We start from the raw sequence: 19,546 nt of genomic DNA, 5'->3' as shown, positions 1-19,546 counted from the left end.
CTTTCTTGGGCAGCTTCTGCACCTCCATGTATTTGTTGCTGCACCCCTATAAATAAAATTTCCGTTTTACTCTTTGCATTGTATAATTGGAAGTCAACATGGAATTTTGGATTATATAAAGTTAAAAATAATGTAATTTATAAGTCGTTTTTTTTCTTATAATTTTTTTTTAATTGTATAATCTAAAACAATGATTTTTGAATTATACAATTCAAAGGTAAAAAATAAGTTTTAAATTGTATTATTTAGAGGCAAATTTCGGAGTATAATTAGAAAGCTAAGTAATTTTTTTTTTAATTTTAGATATCTTTTTTAACTTTTAAATTAGGTTAGATATATTAAATTATTAGATATTTTATCTTTATTTTTTATCTGTAGTTTGCTTGTTATTATTTTTTTTTTGGTATTTTGGACTTAGTTTTTATTTCTTTTATTATAAATATAGTATCTTATGTGTATATTCCATACAATAGAGGTTAATCTAATATATATTTTTTACTATATTGAACATGGTGTAAGAGCTTAGGGTTCTTTTAGGAAAAAAATTTGTTGCATCTGGCATTACACCCATCATTTCCTAAGAGACATTGTGTGCATGTATGCATGTGTGTTGTGTACGTGTGTGCGTGTGTGCGTGTGTGCTTATGCGTGTGTGTGTGTGGGTGTGTGTGGGTGTGTGGGTATGTGTATGTGTGTGAGTGTGGATATGTGTGGGTGTGTGTATGTCTATGTGTGTGTGTATCGGTGTGTGCCTGTGTGCGTGTGCGTGTATACCAGTGTGCGTGTGCGTGTATACCAGTGTGCGTGTGCGTGTATACCAGTGTGCGTGTATGCATGTGTGTGTGTGCCTGTGTGCGTGTGTGTTGTGTGCATATGTGTGTGTGTTTATGCACGTGTGTGTGTGTGCTCTATGCGTATGTGCTTGTGTGTGTGTGTGCTTGTATTCATGTGTATGTGTGTGTGCGCGAGTGTACGTGTGCGCATGTCTGCATGTGTCTATCTGTCTATGTGTGTTCCTATGTGCGTGTGTGTTTGTGTTCGTGTGTGTGGGTGTAGGCGTAGATGGGTATATATGTCTGTGAGAGAGTGTTTAACTACTTATGTACTTGTGGGCGTGTGAGGGTGTAGGTGTGGGTTATTGTGAGTGTGTATATGTGTGTGTCTGTTTATGTATGTGTATGTATGCGTGCGTGTGTGTGTACGTGTGTGTATCTATGTGTGTGTGCGAGTGTTTTTATGGTCGTGTGTGCATGTGTGCGTATAGGCGCGTGTGTCTGTGTGGCTGTGTGTGCGTGTGACTGTTTGTGCATGTGTGTTTGTGTGTGTGCATGCATGTGTGAGTGTGTATGTGTGTGCGTGTGTTCATGTGTGAGTGTGTGCTTGTGTGTTTGCGTTTGTGTGTCTGTATGCATATGTGCGTGTGTTAATACGCGTATGTTCGTGTGTGCTTGTGTGCGTGTGTGCTTGTGTGCATGTGTGCGTGTAGGCGAGTGTACGTGTGTGTGTCTATGTGTGTGTGCATGTGCGCGCGCGTGTGTCTGTGTGTGCGTGTGCGCGTGTGGGCGTATGTGTTTTTGTGCGTGTGTGCATGTTTGCTTATGTGTGGTTGTGTGTGTGCGTGTGTGGGTGTATGCTTTTGTGCATGTGTGTGGGTGTGATTGTGTGTGTGTGTGTGTGTTTGTGGGGGTGTGTGTGTGTGTGTTGAGCTGTGGGTTTGTGTGTATGTGTGTGTGTGTGAGTGTGGGTGTAGGTTTTTGTGTGCGTGTGTGTGTTTGTGTGTCTGTGTGTTTTCGCGTGTTATTGTGGGTGTGTATGCATATGTGCGTGTGTAAATGTGCGTGTGTCCGTGTGTGTTCTGTGCGTGTGTGCCTGTGTGCGAGTGTTGATAACGATTGAATTTACTGTTATTTGTGATGCTATGCTGATACTAAAATAACCCCTTTTGACTTTGAAGCTTGCTTAAATTCTTGTTTTAGTTGAATTTGGTGAATAAGTGAAGAGAGGTTATACTTTATGAATTTGATCACTAATTCCCTCGATTTTGTAGGTTATTGGTATGATTGGAAGAGGAGCAAAAGTGTCAAAGAGTTGGAACCCAGGAGGGATAGCATAAGCATTGGGAAAAAAGACTGAAAGAAGGTTGAAGAAGGACCGTAGGGCGCTTGGTTTCCCTTTTTAGGGGCCCTCAGCGTCAGAAGTCTCGCAAGGGTGCCTGGTTGCCCCCATTTGGGCCGCTGAGCGCCACTCTCCTTGTAAGCAGGCTTGGGCACCCCCTCTAGGGGCGCTGAGTGCCAGACAACTACACCACAGGACGCCTGGCTGCCCTCAATCAGGACGCTGAGGACCAATATCTTCGCAGTCATGCATGGGCGCCCTTAGTTGGGGCGATGAGCGTTAGCGGCGTTGGCCCATGATCCAATGTTGATCTATTTAAAGACTTTTGCACTCTAGGGTTCACATCTTTGGACGGCTAAAGCACATAAAAGCTGATTTCGACCCTTTGGAGGGAGATTGGGCATGCAAGAGCTTTCCTTTTCACTTTCTAGGGTTTTCATTCATTCATTATTCCATTGTAAGCCAAGTTTCTCCATGACAATGGAGAGCTAAACTCATTTGTTGTTCGGGATGATGTAACCTCTAAACTTTCATGTATTTGAATATGGTTTAAACATTTTATGCTTCTTTCATTGAGTGTTAATGATTTTCTCCTATTCTTAATGCTTGTTATGTTTTGGCCACTCATGACTTGATGTTTTGATTTATTTGAGTATTGGGAAATATCTTGTGAATCATGATCTGGAGGATTTCACCCAAATGGAATATTTCCTAGGGATAGGGATATGACATTTGGTTGTCTTAACATTCTTTTCTTAATGCGAAATTGATTGTTAGGGTTTTCAAGGGATTGTTGTCTAATAATCAAGACTAGGCTTTTTACGCCGTGACATCGGGTTCTAAGTAATTTAGAAAGTGACATTAACATTCCAATGAAGAAGATGAATTCTAATACGCATGAAAGTGAAGTAGGTGAAATCTAACCCCAACAACATCATCATCTCATACTATCAACATCATCCATTCATTCTTGTGTCAAGCCTCAATTCACAAATTTGCATTCATATTTACATTTGTTGCATTTGCATTCAAATACCAACAAAATAGCTTACGAGTCTTAATTAATTAAGGTATTACACACTTGTGGGTGCGTGGGTGTGTGGGTGGGTGGGTGGGTGGGTGTTTGTTTTTATGTGTGTGGTTTGTGTGCGTGTATGTGGGTGTGTGCACATGTGTGTGTGCTATGTGTGTGTGTGGTGTGCGTGTGACCTGTGTGTGTGTGTGTGCGCTTATAGGTGTGTGTGTGTGTGTGTTTGTGTCTGTTTGTGTGTGTGTGTATAGTTGTGTGTGTGTGTGTGTGTTTGTGCGCTTGTGTGTGTGTGGGTGTGTGGGCGTGTGTGGGTGTGGGTATGTGTGTGTGAGTGTGGCTTGGTATGGGTTTGGGTGTGCATGTGTATTTGTGTGCGTGTGTGCATGTGTACGTGTGTGTGTGTGGGTGTCGGAGTGTGTGTGTGTGTGTGTGTTTGCATGTGTGTCTGTATGTATGGGTTCGGGTGTGTGTGTGTGGAGGGGTGTATGTGAGTGTGTTTGTGCGTGTGTGTGTGTGCGTATGTGCGTGTGTTCATGTGTACCTGTGTGCGTGCGGGTGTGTGGATGTGTGGGTGTGGGAGTGTGTGGGTGTGCGTGTGAGTGTGTGGGGGTGTGTGTGGGTATGTGTGTGTGTTTCTTTGTGTGTTTGTTAGTGTGTATTCGTGTCTACGTTTTTATGTGTGTGTTTGGGTATAAGTGTGCGTGCCTGTGTTTTTGTGCCTGTGCGCGGGTGTGTATGTGTGGGTGTGTGGGTGTGGGGGTGTGTGTGTTTGTGTGTATGCATATGTACATGTAGGGGTGTGTGTGTTAGTGTGTTGGTGTGTGTGTTTGTGTGTGCGTGTGTGTATGTGTGTGCCTATGCGTGTGTGTGTGTATGTGCGGGTGTGGGTGTGGGTTTCTTTGAGTCTGTGTATGTGTGTGTGTGAGTTTGTGCGTTTGACTCTATGTGTTTTTGGGTGTGCATCTGTGTGTGTATGTATGAGTGTTTTTGTGTGCGTGTTTGTAGGTTTGCATATGTGTGTGTGTGTGTGCGAGTATGTGGGTGTGTGTGTGTGTGTCTGTGTTTGTGTGTTTGTGTTTGTGTGTGTGTGTGGTTGTGTGCGTGTGTGATGTGTGTGTGTGCTGTTTGCAAGTAAGTTGTGTGCTTGTGTGCATGTGTGCTGTGTGCGTATGTATGTGTCTAATTGTGTGCGTGTATAGGTGTGTGCGAGTGGTTTTGCGTTTGCGTGTGTGCGAGTGTGTATGTGTACGTGTTTGCGTGCATGTGTGTGGGTATGTGGGTGTGGGTGTCTGTGTGGGTGGGTGTGTGGGTGTCGGTGTGAGTGTGGGGGGTGTTGGTGGGTGTGTGTGTGTTTGTGTGTGTGTGTGTGTTTGTTCGTGTTTGTGCATATGTGCGTGTGTGTGTGTGTTGGTGTGTGGGTGTGTGAGCTTGTGTGTATGTGTGTGCCTACGTGTGTGACTATGCATGTGTGTGTATGTGTGTGTCTGTGTGTGTATGTGTGTGTGGGTGTGGGTGTGGGTTTCTGTGAGTGTGTGGAGGTGTGTGTCTGTCTGTGTGTGTGTCTCTATGTGTGTTTTTCGTTTGTTTATGAATGTGTGTCTGTGGGCGTGTTTACGAGTGTTTTTGTGTGCATGTTTACAGGTTTGGAGATGTGTGGTTTCGTGTGTTAGTGTGTGTGTACATGTGTGCTCGTGGATTTGTGCGAATGTGTGCCTGCGTGCATATGTGTGGGTGTGTTAGTGTGTGTGTGCCAGTGTATGTGTTGGGGGGTGTGGGTGTGTGTGTGTCTTTGGGGGTGTGTGTATGCGTGTGTTTGCGTGTGTACGTGTGTGCATGTGTGTGTGTGCGTGTGTTTATGTGGGTGTATTGCATGCACGTGTTTAGGTGGGTGTGTTTGTGTGTGTGTCTGTGTACGTGTATGTTTGTGTACATGTTTGATTGTGTACGTTTGTATTTGTGTACGTGTGTGTGTTTGCCTTTGTGTATGCATGTGTGTGTTTGTGCGTGTACATGTTTGTGTGTGTGTGTGTGTTTATGTGTGTCTGTTGGTGTATGTATATGTGCATTTGTGTGTGTGTGTATGTGTGGGTGTGGGTGTGGGTTTCTTTAAGTGTATGTATGTGTGGTTGTTGTTCTCTGTGTGTGTGTGCATGTGTGCATGTGTTTGTGCGTGTGTGTGTGTTTGTGCGTGTGCACGAGTGTTTCTGTGTGCATGTGTGCATGTGCGCGTCTATATGTGTATGTCGGTGTGTTGGTGTGTGTGTGGGTGGGTGTGTGGGTGTGTGCGTGTGTGCGCGTGTGTAACTGTTTTCGAGTGTTTTTGTTTGCGTGTGCATGTGTGGGTGTGTGTGGGTATGTGCGAGTGTGCATGTTAGGTGTGTTTTTGTGTGCATGTGTTCGTGTTCGCGTACGTGCGTGTCTGTGGGTGTGTGGTTGTGTTTGGGTATGTGTGTTTGGGTGGTGTTTGTGGGGGAGAGGGGGTTTGGGGGTGTGGGTGGGGGTTTCTGTGTGTGTGTGTGTGTGTGTGTGTGTGTGTGTGTATGTGGGTGTGTGTGTGTGTGTTGGTGCGCGTGTGTGTGATGTGGTGTGTCTGTGTTTGTTTGTGCGTCTATGTTTGTGTCTGTTTATTTGTATCTTCCTGTGTTTGTGTGTCTGTGTGTGTCTTGATGTATGTGCGTGTGTGGGAGTGTGTTTGTGTGTGTGTGTATGTGTTTGTGTAAGTGTGTGCCTATATGTGTATGTGTTTGTGTTAATGTGTGTGTAAGTGTTTGAGTGTGGGTGTGTGTGGGTCTGCGTATGCGTGTATGTGTTTGTGTGCGAGGGTGCATGTGTGTGTTTGTTTGTGTGTGTGTGGGGGGTAGGTGTGTATGTTTGTGTTAGTGTGTTTGTGTGTGCTTGTGTTTGCGTTTGTGAGCGTGTGTACGTGTACATTTGAGTGAATGGGTGCATGTGTCCGTGTGTGTGGGTGTGTTTGGGTTTGTGCGTGGGTGTGTGTGTGAGTGTGGGTGTGTGTGCATCTATGTGTGTGTGTTTGTGTGTGCACGTGTATTTCTTTGTCTATGTGATTGCGTTTGTGTGTGTGTGTGCGTGTGTTTGTGTTTGTGTGCATGTGCGTTTGGGCGAATGTGTGCTTGTGTGCGTGTGTGGTTATGTGGTTGTGTTTGGGTGTGTGTGCGTTTGGGGGGGGGTGAGTGTGGGTATGTGTTCGTCTATGTTTTTATCTGCGTGTGTGCGAGTGTTTGTGTGTGTGCGTGCGTATGTGCGTGTGTGGGTGTGTGTTTGGGAGTGTATGTGTATGTGTGTGTATGTGTGCGTGTTTGGGTTTGTGCATGCATGTGTGCGTGCGTGTGTGGGAGTGTATGTGTATGTGTGTGTGTGTGTGCGTGTATGACTGTGTGCGTGTGTGTCTTTTTGTTTGTGTGTGTCTTTATGTATGTGCGTGTGTGGGAGTGTGTTTGTGTGTGTGTGTATGTGTTTGTGTAAGTGTGTGCCTATATATGTATGTGTTTGCGTTAGTGTGTGTGTAAGTGTTTGAGTGTGAGTGTGCGTGTGTGGGAGTGTGTTTGTTTGTGTAAGTGTGTGTGTGCGCGCATGTGTTTGAGTGTGTGCCTGTGTGCGTATGATTTTGTGTGCATCTTTGTTTGAGTATGTGAGTGTGGGTGTGCGTGGACGTGTGTGTATGTATTTGTGTTCGAGGGTACGTGTGTGCGTTTGTTTGTAAGTGTGTGTGTATGTGGGTGGGTGTGGATTTGTGTCAGTGTGTTTGTGTGTGCATGTGTGTGTGCGTGAGTTTGTTTGTGTGTCTATGTGTCTGTGTGTGTGTGTGTATACGTGTGTGGGTGTGTGTGTATCTGTTATGTGCGAGTGTGCGTGTGGTTGTGTGCGTGTGTGCGTGTGCATTTTGGCGAATGTGTGCATGTGTGTGGGTGTGAGTGTGGGTGTGTGTGCGTCTATGTGTATTATTTGGGTTTGTGCGCACGCGTGTGTGTGCGTGTGTGTTTGTGTGCATATGTGCATGTTCATGTGTGGGTCTGTGTGTGTGTGTATATATGCGCGCGTGTACGTTTGTGCATCTATTTGTGTGTGTGTGTTGTGTGTTTATGTTTGTGTGCGTGTGTGCGTGTGCGTTTGGGAAAATCTGTGTCTGTGTGCGTGTGTGGGTGTGTTCGAGTGTGTGTGTGTGTGTGTGTTGGTATGTGGGTGTGTTTGAATGTGGGTGTGTATGCGTCTATGTGTGTGTGTTTGGGTGTGTGCGCGGGTGTGTATGTGTGTGCGTGATTGGGTGTGTGGGTGTGTGTGTGCATGTGTGCGTGTGTGGGGGTGTGTGTCTGGGTTTGTGTGTGTGTGCGTGTGTGTGTGTGTGTGTTTGTGTGCGTGTGTGCGTGTGTGCGTGTCTGGATGTATGCATGTGTTCGTGTGTGTTTGTGTGCGTGTGTGGTGTGTTTGTGTGTGTGTTTGTGTGTCTTTGTCTATGTGTTTGTGTGTGTATTTTTGTGTATGTGTGTGTATGTGCGTGTGTTTGTGTTTGTGTGCTTGTGTGCTTGTGCGTTTGGGCGAATGTGTGCTCTTGTGCGTGTGTGGGTGTGTGTGTGTTTGGGGGGGTGTGATTGTGGGTATGTGTCCGTCTATATTTGTTGTTTGCGTGTGTGTGAGTGTGTGCGTGCGCGTATGTGCGTGTGTGGATGTGTGTTTGTGTGCGTGCATGTATGGGTGCGTGTGTGGGAGTGTATGTGTGTGTGTGTGTGTGTGTGTGACTGTGTGCGAGTGTTTTTGTTTAAGTGTGTGCATGTTTGTGTGTGTGTGTGTTTCTGTGTGGGTGTGTGTGCATGTTGGGTGTGTTTTGTGTGCGTGTGTGCGTGCGTGTCTGTGGGTGTGTAGTTGTGTTTGTGTGTGGGTGTGTGTGTGTGGCTGTGTTTGTGGGGGGAGGGGGGTTAGTGGTGTGTGTGGGTGTTTATGTGTGTGTGTGTTTGGGTGCGTGCGCGCGTGCGAGTGTCTGTGTGTGCGTGTGTTTGTGTGCATGTGTGTGTGTGTCTGTTTGTGGGAGTGTTTGTGCGGAGGGAGGGGGGGATTGTCTACTTCTTTGTGTGTGTGTGTGTGTGTGTGTGTGCGTGTGTTTGTGTTTCTGTGCATGTCCGTTTGGGCAAATGTGTGTGTGTGTGTGTGTTTGTATGTGGGTGTGTGTGTGTGTATGTGTGAGTGTGCGTGTGCGTGCGTGTGTGCATGTGTGTTTGTGTGTGTGTGTGGGTGTGTGTTTGTGGGTGTGTGTGTGTGCGTGCTCATGTTTGCGCGTGTGTGTACGTGTGTGTGTGTGTGTGTCTGGGTGTGTGTGTGTGTCTGGGTGTGTGTGTGTGTGTGTGTGCGTGTGTGTGTGTGTGTGTCTGTGTTTGTGTCTATGTGGGTGTGGCTGTGTATGTGTCTGTGTATGTGTATGTATGTTCAATGAAATGCCTTAATGAACTAGGCCAAATTGCAGATTTTCGATGTCAAATTAAAGGCTCCTATATTTAACTGCACAAGTCTTACATGCTTTTTACTTGATTATGACATCATGAACAAGTTAATTTAAGCAATTATATTGACTTTAGCTTTTGCTACAATTCAAAATGGATCATGAGTGACTCTTAATTTGAACATTCAAAGCACCTTAATTTGCCATAAGCACCCCAACTTTGCTAGGCAATTAACTTATCTTGTTGTGTGCTTAGACTTTGTACAAGCATGGATCATGAAAATAGCAATTTAAATTGACTTGACAGATCCAAAAACTCAGCAGAAACTTAAAACAAAATCAGAAATGAGTTCAAACAATTACTGAAGATTTGTAGTAGTCTATCACTAAAGCTCTTTCACATTTCATAGCTTCTCTTTTATTAGACAAAACTTACACCACATTATTCTTCAACATTAAGCCATGAATTAACAATTAAAGCAGATTTAAATCCAGAATTTAACATAATTAAGCAATGCATCAGATTAACATATGCACATTACCATGACATGATCGAATTTGGATTCAACATGAAAATGCCTCAATTAAAAGGAAATCACCAAATAAAATGAAAAAATACACTTGCACAAACACCATAGACCTTCAAATAATAACCATAAATCCTAATTGATCGAACAAACTCAAGGACTTAGTGAATGACACTTTAATATAGTAAGATCAGACAGAACATGAAATAAACAACCCAGATTATGAAGAAAACACTTAGCTCACGTGTGTGCTCAGTCGGAGCTCTGAATACCACTTGATGGCTCCTCTCCAAGGCTGGCTTGAAGCTTTGGATCACTCGAGAAAATAGAAGGATGGAAGGATGTAGCAAAAGTCACATGAGCGTGAAGAATTAAGGCTCGAGTTTGGTGTTTATGGATGTGGTGAGGTGTTTTTGTGCAAGCTTGAGTTCCTAACTAAGAAAGGGTCGCTAAGGGAGGTTGAGTTCTCTCTCTTGCTGATGACTAAGAGCAAAATGAGGGTTGGAGTGATTTCAACATCATGTCATTACATATATCTCAAAGTGATTACAAAAGGGGGAGATGGTGAATTTATAGGAGGATTTAACCCTTTCCACGGTGCCTCATACAAGTATAATCATCAGGTGCAATTTGTGGATCAATTGCCACGTATTTGCACACTCTTCTCGTGCTTTAAACATATGGAAAATGAGCTACACTTGAGGATGCTAAACAACTCGCTAGCACTATACTTGATAGGGTTTACATATGCTGAGCGAGCCTCTATGTGCGCTAAGCGAGTCCTACTTGGTCCAAGTGAATAACATCTTCATTTCTCCTTCCTTTGATGCATCTTCACTTCCTTCTTGGATCTTTCTCATTATGCTACGAGTGATGGGTCCTTGAACGGGCTCTTGGCTTAAGCCTAAGTCACCAGGCTATCATTCTTGTTAGTGTGGTGCTCTCACAAGTTTCTCTCAATTTTGCTCTAATCAACCTTAAACCTTAATTTGTTATTGTGTTTATTGGATTTGTTATTAGTGTTTATTGGTACAATATCATCAGTGTTTATTGTGTTTGCTATGCGATAAAGAAGTGCACAACGAGAGTGGTATTTAAGTAAAGAAAAGGACAATAAGAACGTAGACCTTGCGAATGTGAACGAAGAAACGAAGTAAATAAAGTAGAAAATGAATGATAATAGTAGAGAGCATAAGGTTAAGATAAAGTATGCTACTTGTGGTATTAGGTTTCGTAAAAAAATTGAAAATGAAATAAGAATAAGATTTTTTTATGTCATTTATAACACAACAAACATAAAAAAAAATAAAACTTTCTATACCAACGATACTTTTGTCAACTCCAAAATCAACATAAAAAAACTTTTTTAATTGATATAAAATGTCTTGTTCTAATGTATATGAAAGTACCAAAACAAATATATAGAAATATGCAAACACAAACTTTCTTTTGGGCTTATATTTCATTGACCAATCGATATTATGGACTTTTGTTAGGCAATCATTCCTGCACCCCATCAAATTTATTTTTGCACCCATGATTTATGCAAAATTTCAAAATTGATCTTATGAGTTATTTAATTTAATCCTAATTTTTTTGAAACTCTTTCTTTTTCACTCACTGCGTTCGGTTTCTGTCTTCAACCCACCTGCTCTCAGTTCTGCTCCTCCTTCATCTTCACTTGGCCACGCATTTGAAGCATTGCAGAGGAAGTTTGGCACTGCATTGTAGATTTCGAAAGATCAAACCAATATAAAAATTCTTATGTGATCTTGAGTTTCTTACATCAATCAACATAATTAAAAATAATAAATAATTATAATGAAAAAAATTATAAAAAATTACTTTTGGTTTGTTACGTAAACTTACCTGAAACTCCATTCAAACTCATTAACTTACGCAACCAAGTTAATTTAACTCACATTTAAAAAACTATATTTTCAAATATACTCAACCTGAACCAATGATTAGCTAGATTAATTCATCATGTTGAACCCATTTTGATATTCATTTATAAAAACTAGGTTATTAACTATTGTTCTTATAATTTAAATGTTCCGTTATTAATAATTGTTACTAAAAAGGCTGAGTCTACATTTCTTTCATATTTGCTTATAAAGATTGTCTAAAGTCAATAATAGTGTTCAATAATATTTTCCAACAGAATGAATGATGTGATATTATTAAGAAAAAGTATATTTTGAAGGAGAAATTAATAGAGAAAATGTGGAATTCATTTTAAGACTTACAAAATCAAGCAAAGTACTCACTTTATTAACATTGTAATGAATTTTCGTATATAATATATTTCATTGTAAGATTCTTAAAATTAAGATAAGCAAAATAATTGCAATAAATGAAAATCTTTGATTCTTAAAAAAAAAAAAAGGAAACACTCTGTAAATAGCTTAAGATGTTTATAATTATCAAACCACATTTTTGAACTATCATTGGAAATCAGAGTACACGCAATACTATTGACGATTCTGAAAGTCCAAGATTCTGAAATATAATAACAAAAATCCTGCAAATGCTTCTTAGAAGACAAATAACAGGAAAGAAAAGAGTTTCTTCTATAAAGAAAGAGAAAGAGAATAAAAAAATGAACACATTGATGATTGTATATATGTTGTTTTGTTTTGTTTGAACTTGAAGGTTTTGTATAATGCGTGTGGAGTTTGAAACCCTAGAAGAGAATATGAATTTTATATAAGAAGAAGAAGAAGAGCATGTATAATATTATATTATTGAAAGTCTCTGATAGGTATATGTGAAGAAGAGTCTTCACACGTGAACATGGTGCTTAGAATATTTTACGAAGATGATTCTATATATCTTGCAACTAATATGTGCTTTGTAATGATGGAATCCATTACATGAAGTGCAAGTTGCATTATTCCATGCAAATTTAAAATGGGTGTTGCTTCTGGGAATTTGCTTCATTACTTTATTATTTGGTAGTTTGATCTTAAGCTAATTTCTTATGGGAAGTGATGAGGCTGTAAAGGGGATTCCCTAGGGCACCTAGAACTATACCTAATATGGAACAATCATTCTAATTATAGCCATTCCTTTTGTAAAAATAAAGTTTGGCCTGGTCAAGAATCCCCCAAACTTTTTGAGACCATATAGCCAAAAATTAAGGTAAAAGTTGCAAAAGATGACACTCTCTTCAAAGGATATATAATAACACTATTTCATGGATGTATATTCTTCATAAACTAATCAAACATTATTATCTTTGTTCTTTGGACCACTCAAGAGCCAACTACCTGAACCTTAAATTAATAAATTCTAAAGTAGATACTTCAATTATATCTACTTTTAATGTCCTGATTCCATTTTGCATCTTCTCTTGTACCCCATCACTCACAACCTAACCAAAATCAACACCTTTATTTTGTATTAATAACTATTTGGAACTATCTAACTTTAGTGGCATATGTTTTTAAATGAAAAACATATATTTCGGTGTTGTCATACTTTGTGTAGATAAATCTTGAGAAAATAGTTATCATTAAACAAATAATATTAACCATAACATCCATGAATGAATAATTAAGATTAACTTTAATAAAATCAATATGAACAATTTATATATTTATATAATCAAGATTTATTCTGCTTGTGAGAAGAATTCACATGTGCCAGGTCTCATGTACATGCACATGCACTTGGTTGACATAGGTTCCAATAACAATAAAAAACAGTTTATATGACAAAATGAAGCGGGTGCATAAGACTACTATTGTTGTCCATAGACAAAGTTGAATGTCTCATAAACAACACAAAAGACATGTTCAGAGATATGAACATGAGTGTCACTGTCAATAACAACAGTTCAAGGCCAATAAATTACGACTGTTAATACAGCTAAACCCAAATAGCTTGGTTCTTTTTTTCTCTTTTTGAAATGCTCAAGGGGTATCTGTGCTATACAGTTGTTGGATTTTCTTGTCTCTCCTTTTTCTCCTCATTACAAACACTCTCCACTACCATTGTTAGTTAAGATATTCCTCACTCCGCTACCCATCAATGATCTCATACTACACAAATGAATCAATTCAGCAAGAACAGTCTCACTACTAAGGCCACTGTTATAGCATCACAACATAGGTATCAATAAAAAGGACATGTCAATGACAGTTCCGGAAAACAATAAGCAGCCTTTCATACAGTTGGGAAACAGTAGTCTTCATTTTCCCACTTCACCAAAACAGAATTTCTTTGCTGCTCCACCCTCTGAAGATGTGAGGACAACTGGAACAGATCAACCGTAGCTCCATGTTCCGAGGAAAGACGGTGTTTGATGTCAAACAGGTCTGATGGTTGGCAAATATCATCTCCATGATGGTCTTGAAGAGCATGAACTGCATTAGATAATGGTGCGGTTTGATTCTTGATAACATCCTTAGAGGCGGTGTTGCATGGAAAGGACTCGTTTGCTGCATATTTATCTGCAGAACTTGTTATCCTCAAAGATGTTTGGGAAACTAGGTCATCTCTATCTTGAATGTGAATGCCGTGAAGGATTCGGGAACCGGCTAATGGATTTCCTGCTGCATGGCGTGATGGATACTGTGACTGATCTGACAGAAGAGAGAGAGCACAGCTTGATAATTCCTGACCAAGTGTGACGGGTGCAGCAAGTTGGGAACTGTACAAGGAATCTTCTTCCAGTTTGATGCGTCCACTCTGAGAGTTCTGAGCATGTTTTCCATGGAAAAGGATGCCACTTTGAAATATGTTTTGAAAGGGAAACTGGGGTTTGTTCTGTAATGAGGACCCAAGATACTTGGTACCTGATAACACAATCAGTGTAAGAGAAGTTCTTGGCTCTTGGTGCATGTAGTGTAAGTGCATATACCCTTCCCATTGAAAAGGTTTGTTCGAACAAGTAAGATTATGACAGGAATAACAAACATCCAACAGGGAAAAAAACAAGGAAACTTTTCTTGAACACTTGTGGAGATCAGATGAAATTAGGAAAGGATCTTGTTCAACTTCATTAGAACAGTAACAATTATTTTTGTCTTGTTTACAATGCATCTTATATTTCTCAGTGACTATAGAATACACTTTGTAAGAACATTCCACCATGATTTTCTGTTTTTAATTATGAATCAAATAAAATTTTATAGGTATCTGAGGAATAGCAATGTAAAAGTCCTACAATGATAAAGAAAAGATACTTCAATACTGGTATGCTTTGCTTGAACTTCGTGCATAAAAAATTCTAACAAATGCATACCAACATTAGTTAAATGGTCCACATCTCTCCCCGGGACCATGATATAAGGAGATAACATAATTTAAAGAACCTGTAAGTGCTTCCTTTGTCTAAAATGTTTAAAAAATTCAGGCTTGTCTTTTCAGGATTTAATGGTTTTAATTTTAGTTCATGGAAGGAGTTGTATCATCATCTTTTGAAAGCTCCTCTGATGTTGGCAAAAAGTCATTGGACAGGGAGCATAAAAGAAGCTTTCAGTGCAGCTAATATAGCCAACTTAGCTTGAGTTGACCCAAATATCCTATGGTATTGGCATCTTACTGTTAAAAGAAGAAACATTTGGCTTTCTTCTTTAAATGACTTCATTACCATAATTGATTGATATTTGATCGAACAGAACAATTGAAGAATAAATTATAAAGAATCAAACAAACATTATTTAGTTATACACTATCAGACAAAGTTCGTGACATATCTGCACTAATAGTGACCAAAAAAGCGTGAAATATATAGTTTATGTCTAGAGGCAACAAACAACAAATTCCAAAACTTATTTATATGAGGTCCCTTGACAATTGAATAAGAGATTTCTACTATACAACTTGTGCATCATAAACTCAGGAATATGATCACAAAGAATAGAGCATACATTAAAAGAGAAATACAAAAAACATAAGGGAAAGATAATACCTATCAATGTCATATATTGCTGCCTCAGCTTATCAAAGTAAAATATTTACACCAATCTTCAAAATTACACCAATCAGATTACAATTTTATTCTAAGCCCTCCAATACATGGTTATATATGCAGAGGGATCTTCACCCAAAACCCCAAGTAAAATGAATGTGAAAGTCTCCTGACATAGAAATGCTACAAAATGCAGCCACTCAACAACATTTGCTCTCAATTTCGGCATTTATTGATTTGTTAAAAACTCAACTTTTTGTACTACTGCATAGATCCTATCAGATTTAATTTGAAGTATGCTACCCAAATTTAAGAAATGGGTATGAATTTAATTTCTTTTTTTATTTTTCTCATCATGGCTATGGCATGTTTGCTTAGTAGGTATTTTAGTACGGAGAAGATGATATCATACAGAAATCATCATAAACATCATGATGTTAATTTTCAAATATGATTCTAGTTTTCAGGTTACTGTATTGAGTGCTTCCTATCAATATCATTTCTGCATAGTTAAGTTACATTGAGCTACGCATGAGCAGTTATCAGCTACATAAATCCTAATAAGAAACGATAAACAAGGATTTTCAATATGAATTGTTCTTCCTAATCTTTATTACAGAGTGCTATAAGTTTTCTTGATTCCTTTAATAACAAGCCTCTTTGAAACCTCTAGTTTTTCCTACTAGAGCATCAGTGTTTGTCTGAACATTATGATTCTACAATGTCTAAACTTTATTGAATGATTTCTCTTTATCTTTAATCAAACAAAACTATCACTACCTTGTTTCCGAAATCTGTTATCCCTTCGTCATCAATCTATTGCATACCTGCTAGTTCGTTTAAATTGTATTTCTGCTAAAGAAGTTAAAACCACAGAAGTTTTCTAAAACAGAATGCGCTTTAACAAACTGGACACGAAAAGCACCCACTAAAGCTGCTAAATAATACAACACGTCATTAAATTAACAATATAAAAAATTTCACTTGGACAATAAAGTAGAAGATTTAAAAGTTGAAAATTTAAATGATAATTCTGTCTTATCTAATGCCAATGAAGGTACTTACTAACAGATAAATTTTCATACCTTGATATGAGTGAAGAATCTTGTGCTGTTTACCAGTCATGTAATCAAATTGAGGTTTCCTCCGGCGTTCATTGTGTCCAGCTAGGCGCCTGCGGCAACTGCGCTTGCCATCGTCGAACTCGGCCAGCAAATGGAACCTAATTTTAAAACAAAACAAATGGTGTAATTTAATCCATAGGTAACCATCAGGTTAAATTTACCACCACAAATTAAAGACAGTCAATCTGTGGTTATACAAAATGATTGATTGGAGTTTAATAATAATGCATTCTCATTTGTCAAACCAATTTGAACTACATTTGTTGAATGAAAAGAAAACTTTTAAATAATTGCATTAATAGAACCCACTTGGACACAAATGAAAGTAAAAATAAGGGAAGCACTAAGATTATTAGATTTGAGAAAAAGATTTCAGTTTTTATGTCCCTTTTACTAGTAATTACAAAATGTTAACTTGTTTGACCTTGTTTTATGTTTTCACTGAGAAGATTGTGTGAAATTTTTTTAAAATAAGAAACAATATAATACTTGTAATTATGAGCAAAACAAAAGATTGTTCTCTTTAAACCAAACAAATCCTGATACCTTTTGTTGAGTTTTTTCTAGCAAATAATTTGCTCAAATTTTATGTGTTTCCAATCAAAAGGATTGAGGTACCTCACCAGCTAAACAAATATAAGGAGCTTACAAATGGCAAGAGTTTGACCATCATAATGTAAGAGAAGTATTAAACTTCAATATAACTAACTATCCATCAAAGGAACCCAAAAATACCTGCTGCACTGCTGACAAAACCTTTGTTCAAGGCCATTTACAATAACTTTGGCCGTTTTGGAGTGAGCATCACAAACTTTATGCCTTTTGTGGTAATCTTTTGAGGAACTAAGATCCATGTTACAACCATAAACTTGACATACAGGAGCCTGTGCAGATAAGCTGGAAGTGCGAGCTCTCTTTGAAAGCGTAGTTGGATTTATGGATGTCAAAGTAAACCCTTCTTTTGCAACTTTATCACTGCTTGCACCTTTACAATCTGCTAATCTCCCAAGCTTCAGATCAATCAGGGAAGAATCATGAGTCTTCGCTTCAACTAGAGAACTTAAATGCTTTGAATCAGATTCTTCTTCCCCCATAGTAGAATCCAAAGCAATGACTTGTGTAGAGGAATTCCCTCTTCTACTAGAATTACTATTTAGTTCATAGCTTGATGTCTCTAGAGGTTGGCTACCATGAAAAGACTTCTGCAACAAGTCAGGGAAACCCAAGTCCACAAATTCCATGCTTTTAACCGCCTCTCTGTCTGAATTAAATCCATCTCTCTCAAAGTTGGATTTGTTGTCCCATTCAACCAATGTTCTTCGACTTCTCATAAACGCATCAAGTGAAAAATCCATTTCATCAGAAAACAAATAGCCTTTCTCTTCAGGGACATAACTCCAAGATTCCATTAGTACAATCAAATCGAAGTCACAGATGCTGTGAAATAATGGAGAATCCTACCACAATCAAAAGAAATACATTACTCCCATGCCAAATCAAAAGTTTTACCAAATTCAGGCATATCTATATACATATATGAATACACACTGCTCAAGACATAACTAATAGCTGTAGACAAATAAAGTACATGTACTAATGAACACTAGGGAAACAAAATAAAACAAACAGGTATGACAACCGTGTCAAAATATAACAAATTCCCACAGACATGTGAAAGCAAATTTTTCACCAAAAGAAGAAAAGGCTAAAGAAAAAGAAAATCAGATCCCACTTTGTTTTATAGTCAGGAAACTCTTAATCCTTGACCTGCTACCAGCCAAAAATAGCATCCAAAAATCTCAACTTTTTATGACAGGGACATTGACGCTGAGGTAAACCCAGCACCCAGAAACAAAAATTGAAAAGGGTAAATCAAATCAAACCAAACCCAGATTGCATGATTAGATATCTCCCAAGTTCCAACTCCTTTTAAGCTCAAATCCCCAATGGACAAAGTAAAAATGTTGGTAGTTCAAACAGTGTTGGAGCAGAATAAAGGTGAAAAAGAATATGCCCATGAAAGAAGAAGCTGAAAGGACTCTTTTCTTGAGAGGAAAAGGGAAACAAACCGCTGGAAGAAAAAAATGCAAAACAAGCTTGGTGCTGACACAGGTTGAAGAAAATGAATTGGCCTTCTCACTGTTCCGTGGTTCTATTCTAAACAGTTTCTTGGGAACCAAACACCAGAAAAATGGTATCTTGAAATAACCTGACAGATTAGTGGCACCTTGTGAGTGGTTTTAGTTTTGGCACACAGCAGAGTGAACAGTGAGAGAGAGAAAGAGAGAAAGAAAAAGAACTTTTTTTTAGAGATTTTTTCTTTTTTCAGAGCAGTGGCATCGTTGAAGCAGATAGAGCATGAGTCAACATGATTTCTTCCTCTACTACCAAACCAAAAGCATGTTGAGGTCTTTTGTAGCTTTTGAGACAGCATGGGAATTCCATTCTAGTACATTTGATTTGGTTCTATTTACATAAACATACCAAAGAAGTTGAACATTATAATAATGAAGAAAATGTGTGTTTTTGAATTTAGTTGTTGTTTTGTATCTATGATGACTAAAACTTTGAGTAAAAGTTAAATTAGTAGTTAGAAGTAAAACTCTAAACAACATGGTTGATCATGATTATGATTTTTTTTCACCCTAGAGGGAACAATTTCGTTTCTCAAGACACTCTTATGCCAAAGTAGAAAATTTCCATTTAACAGATTTAGTTTGGTGGGTCTCTTACCTCAGAAGCTACTAAGTTTATTGAAAGTCACTTGGTTAGTTTTTGGGTGATGAAAATTATGTGTATGGTTTTTTAATGGGTATTTTTCTGTCAAATTAATTCTTAGGTTATAAATATTAAAAACTGAGTTTAATCATTCTTTCCATTTCCTTAATACAAATTATATGTAATTTTGTTCTCTTTTAATTTTTACAAATAAACAAATTTAATACTCTAACAAATTTTTCATTCATGAAATTTTAATACTGTTATGTTTTTTATCTAGTTTTTAGGGTTTCATAATGGATTTGGGATGCAAATCAATTGTAAATAATCCAAAGTTAGAAATGTGTTTGAAATTTACAGGAAGAATTGAATGGAAGAATATTTAAAATGATTTAATTCTTTTTAACAAGAAAAAACCAATAAAAGATTAATTCAAAACACATAATAGGGATAAAAATTACAAAAAGTTAAACAAAAGAACAAAACATATAATGAAATGAAACTTAAGGATTTCTTTGATTGATATAATACACATTTAGAAACTAATATGTCCGACATAATACTGTTTATGGAATAATTTTATAATTTATCCTCAACAATAAGCAAAAGTTTATATATATATATATATATATATATATATATATATATATATATATATATATA

General features: G+C 38.5%; 1 protein-coding gene across 4 annotated transcripts; it reads right to left on the bottom strand.

Moving 5' to 3' along the window:
* Window positions 1-12,815: 12,815 nt before the first annotated feature.
* Window positions 12,816-18,613, bottom strand: LOC148193673 (squamosa promoter-binding-like protein 6). Of its 4 annotated transcripts, none has more exons than XM_088098681.1 (4): window positions 18,375-18,613; window positions 16,901-17,622; window positions 16,127-16,263; window positions 12,816-13,923 (listed from the first exon to the last, which is right to left on the bottom strand). In XM_088098681.1, exons 1-4 carry the CDS (start codon window positions 18,597-18,599, stop codon window positions 13,292-13,294), a joined length of 1,716 nt encoding a protein of 571 aa, XP_087954807.1. In that variant the 5' UTR covers window positions 18,600-18,613; the 3' UTR covers window positions 12,816-13,291. The 4 variants fall into 4 exon arrangements, with proteins under 4 accessions (XP_087954807.1, XP_087954808.1, XP_087954809.1 ...); XM_088098682.1 differs by having other exon boundaries at window positions 18,393-18,613; XM_088098683.1 differs by having other exon boundaries at window positions 17,898-18,517.
* Window positions 18,614-19,546: the final 933 nt, after the last annotated feature.

Source organism: Vigna umbellata, chromosome 9 (genome assembly GCF_029865625.1).
Source record: "Vigna umbellata cultivar VRB3 chromosome 9, Vumbellata_1.0, whole genome shotgun sequence".
NCBI classification, from domain to species: domain Eukaryota; kingdom Viridiplantae; phylum Streptophyta; class Magnoliopsida; order Fabales; family Fabaceae; genus Vigna; species Vigna umbellata.
Note: the sequence above shows the minus strand (reverse complement) of the source record. Positions and strands in the feature narration are given on the sequence as shown.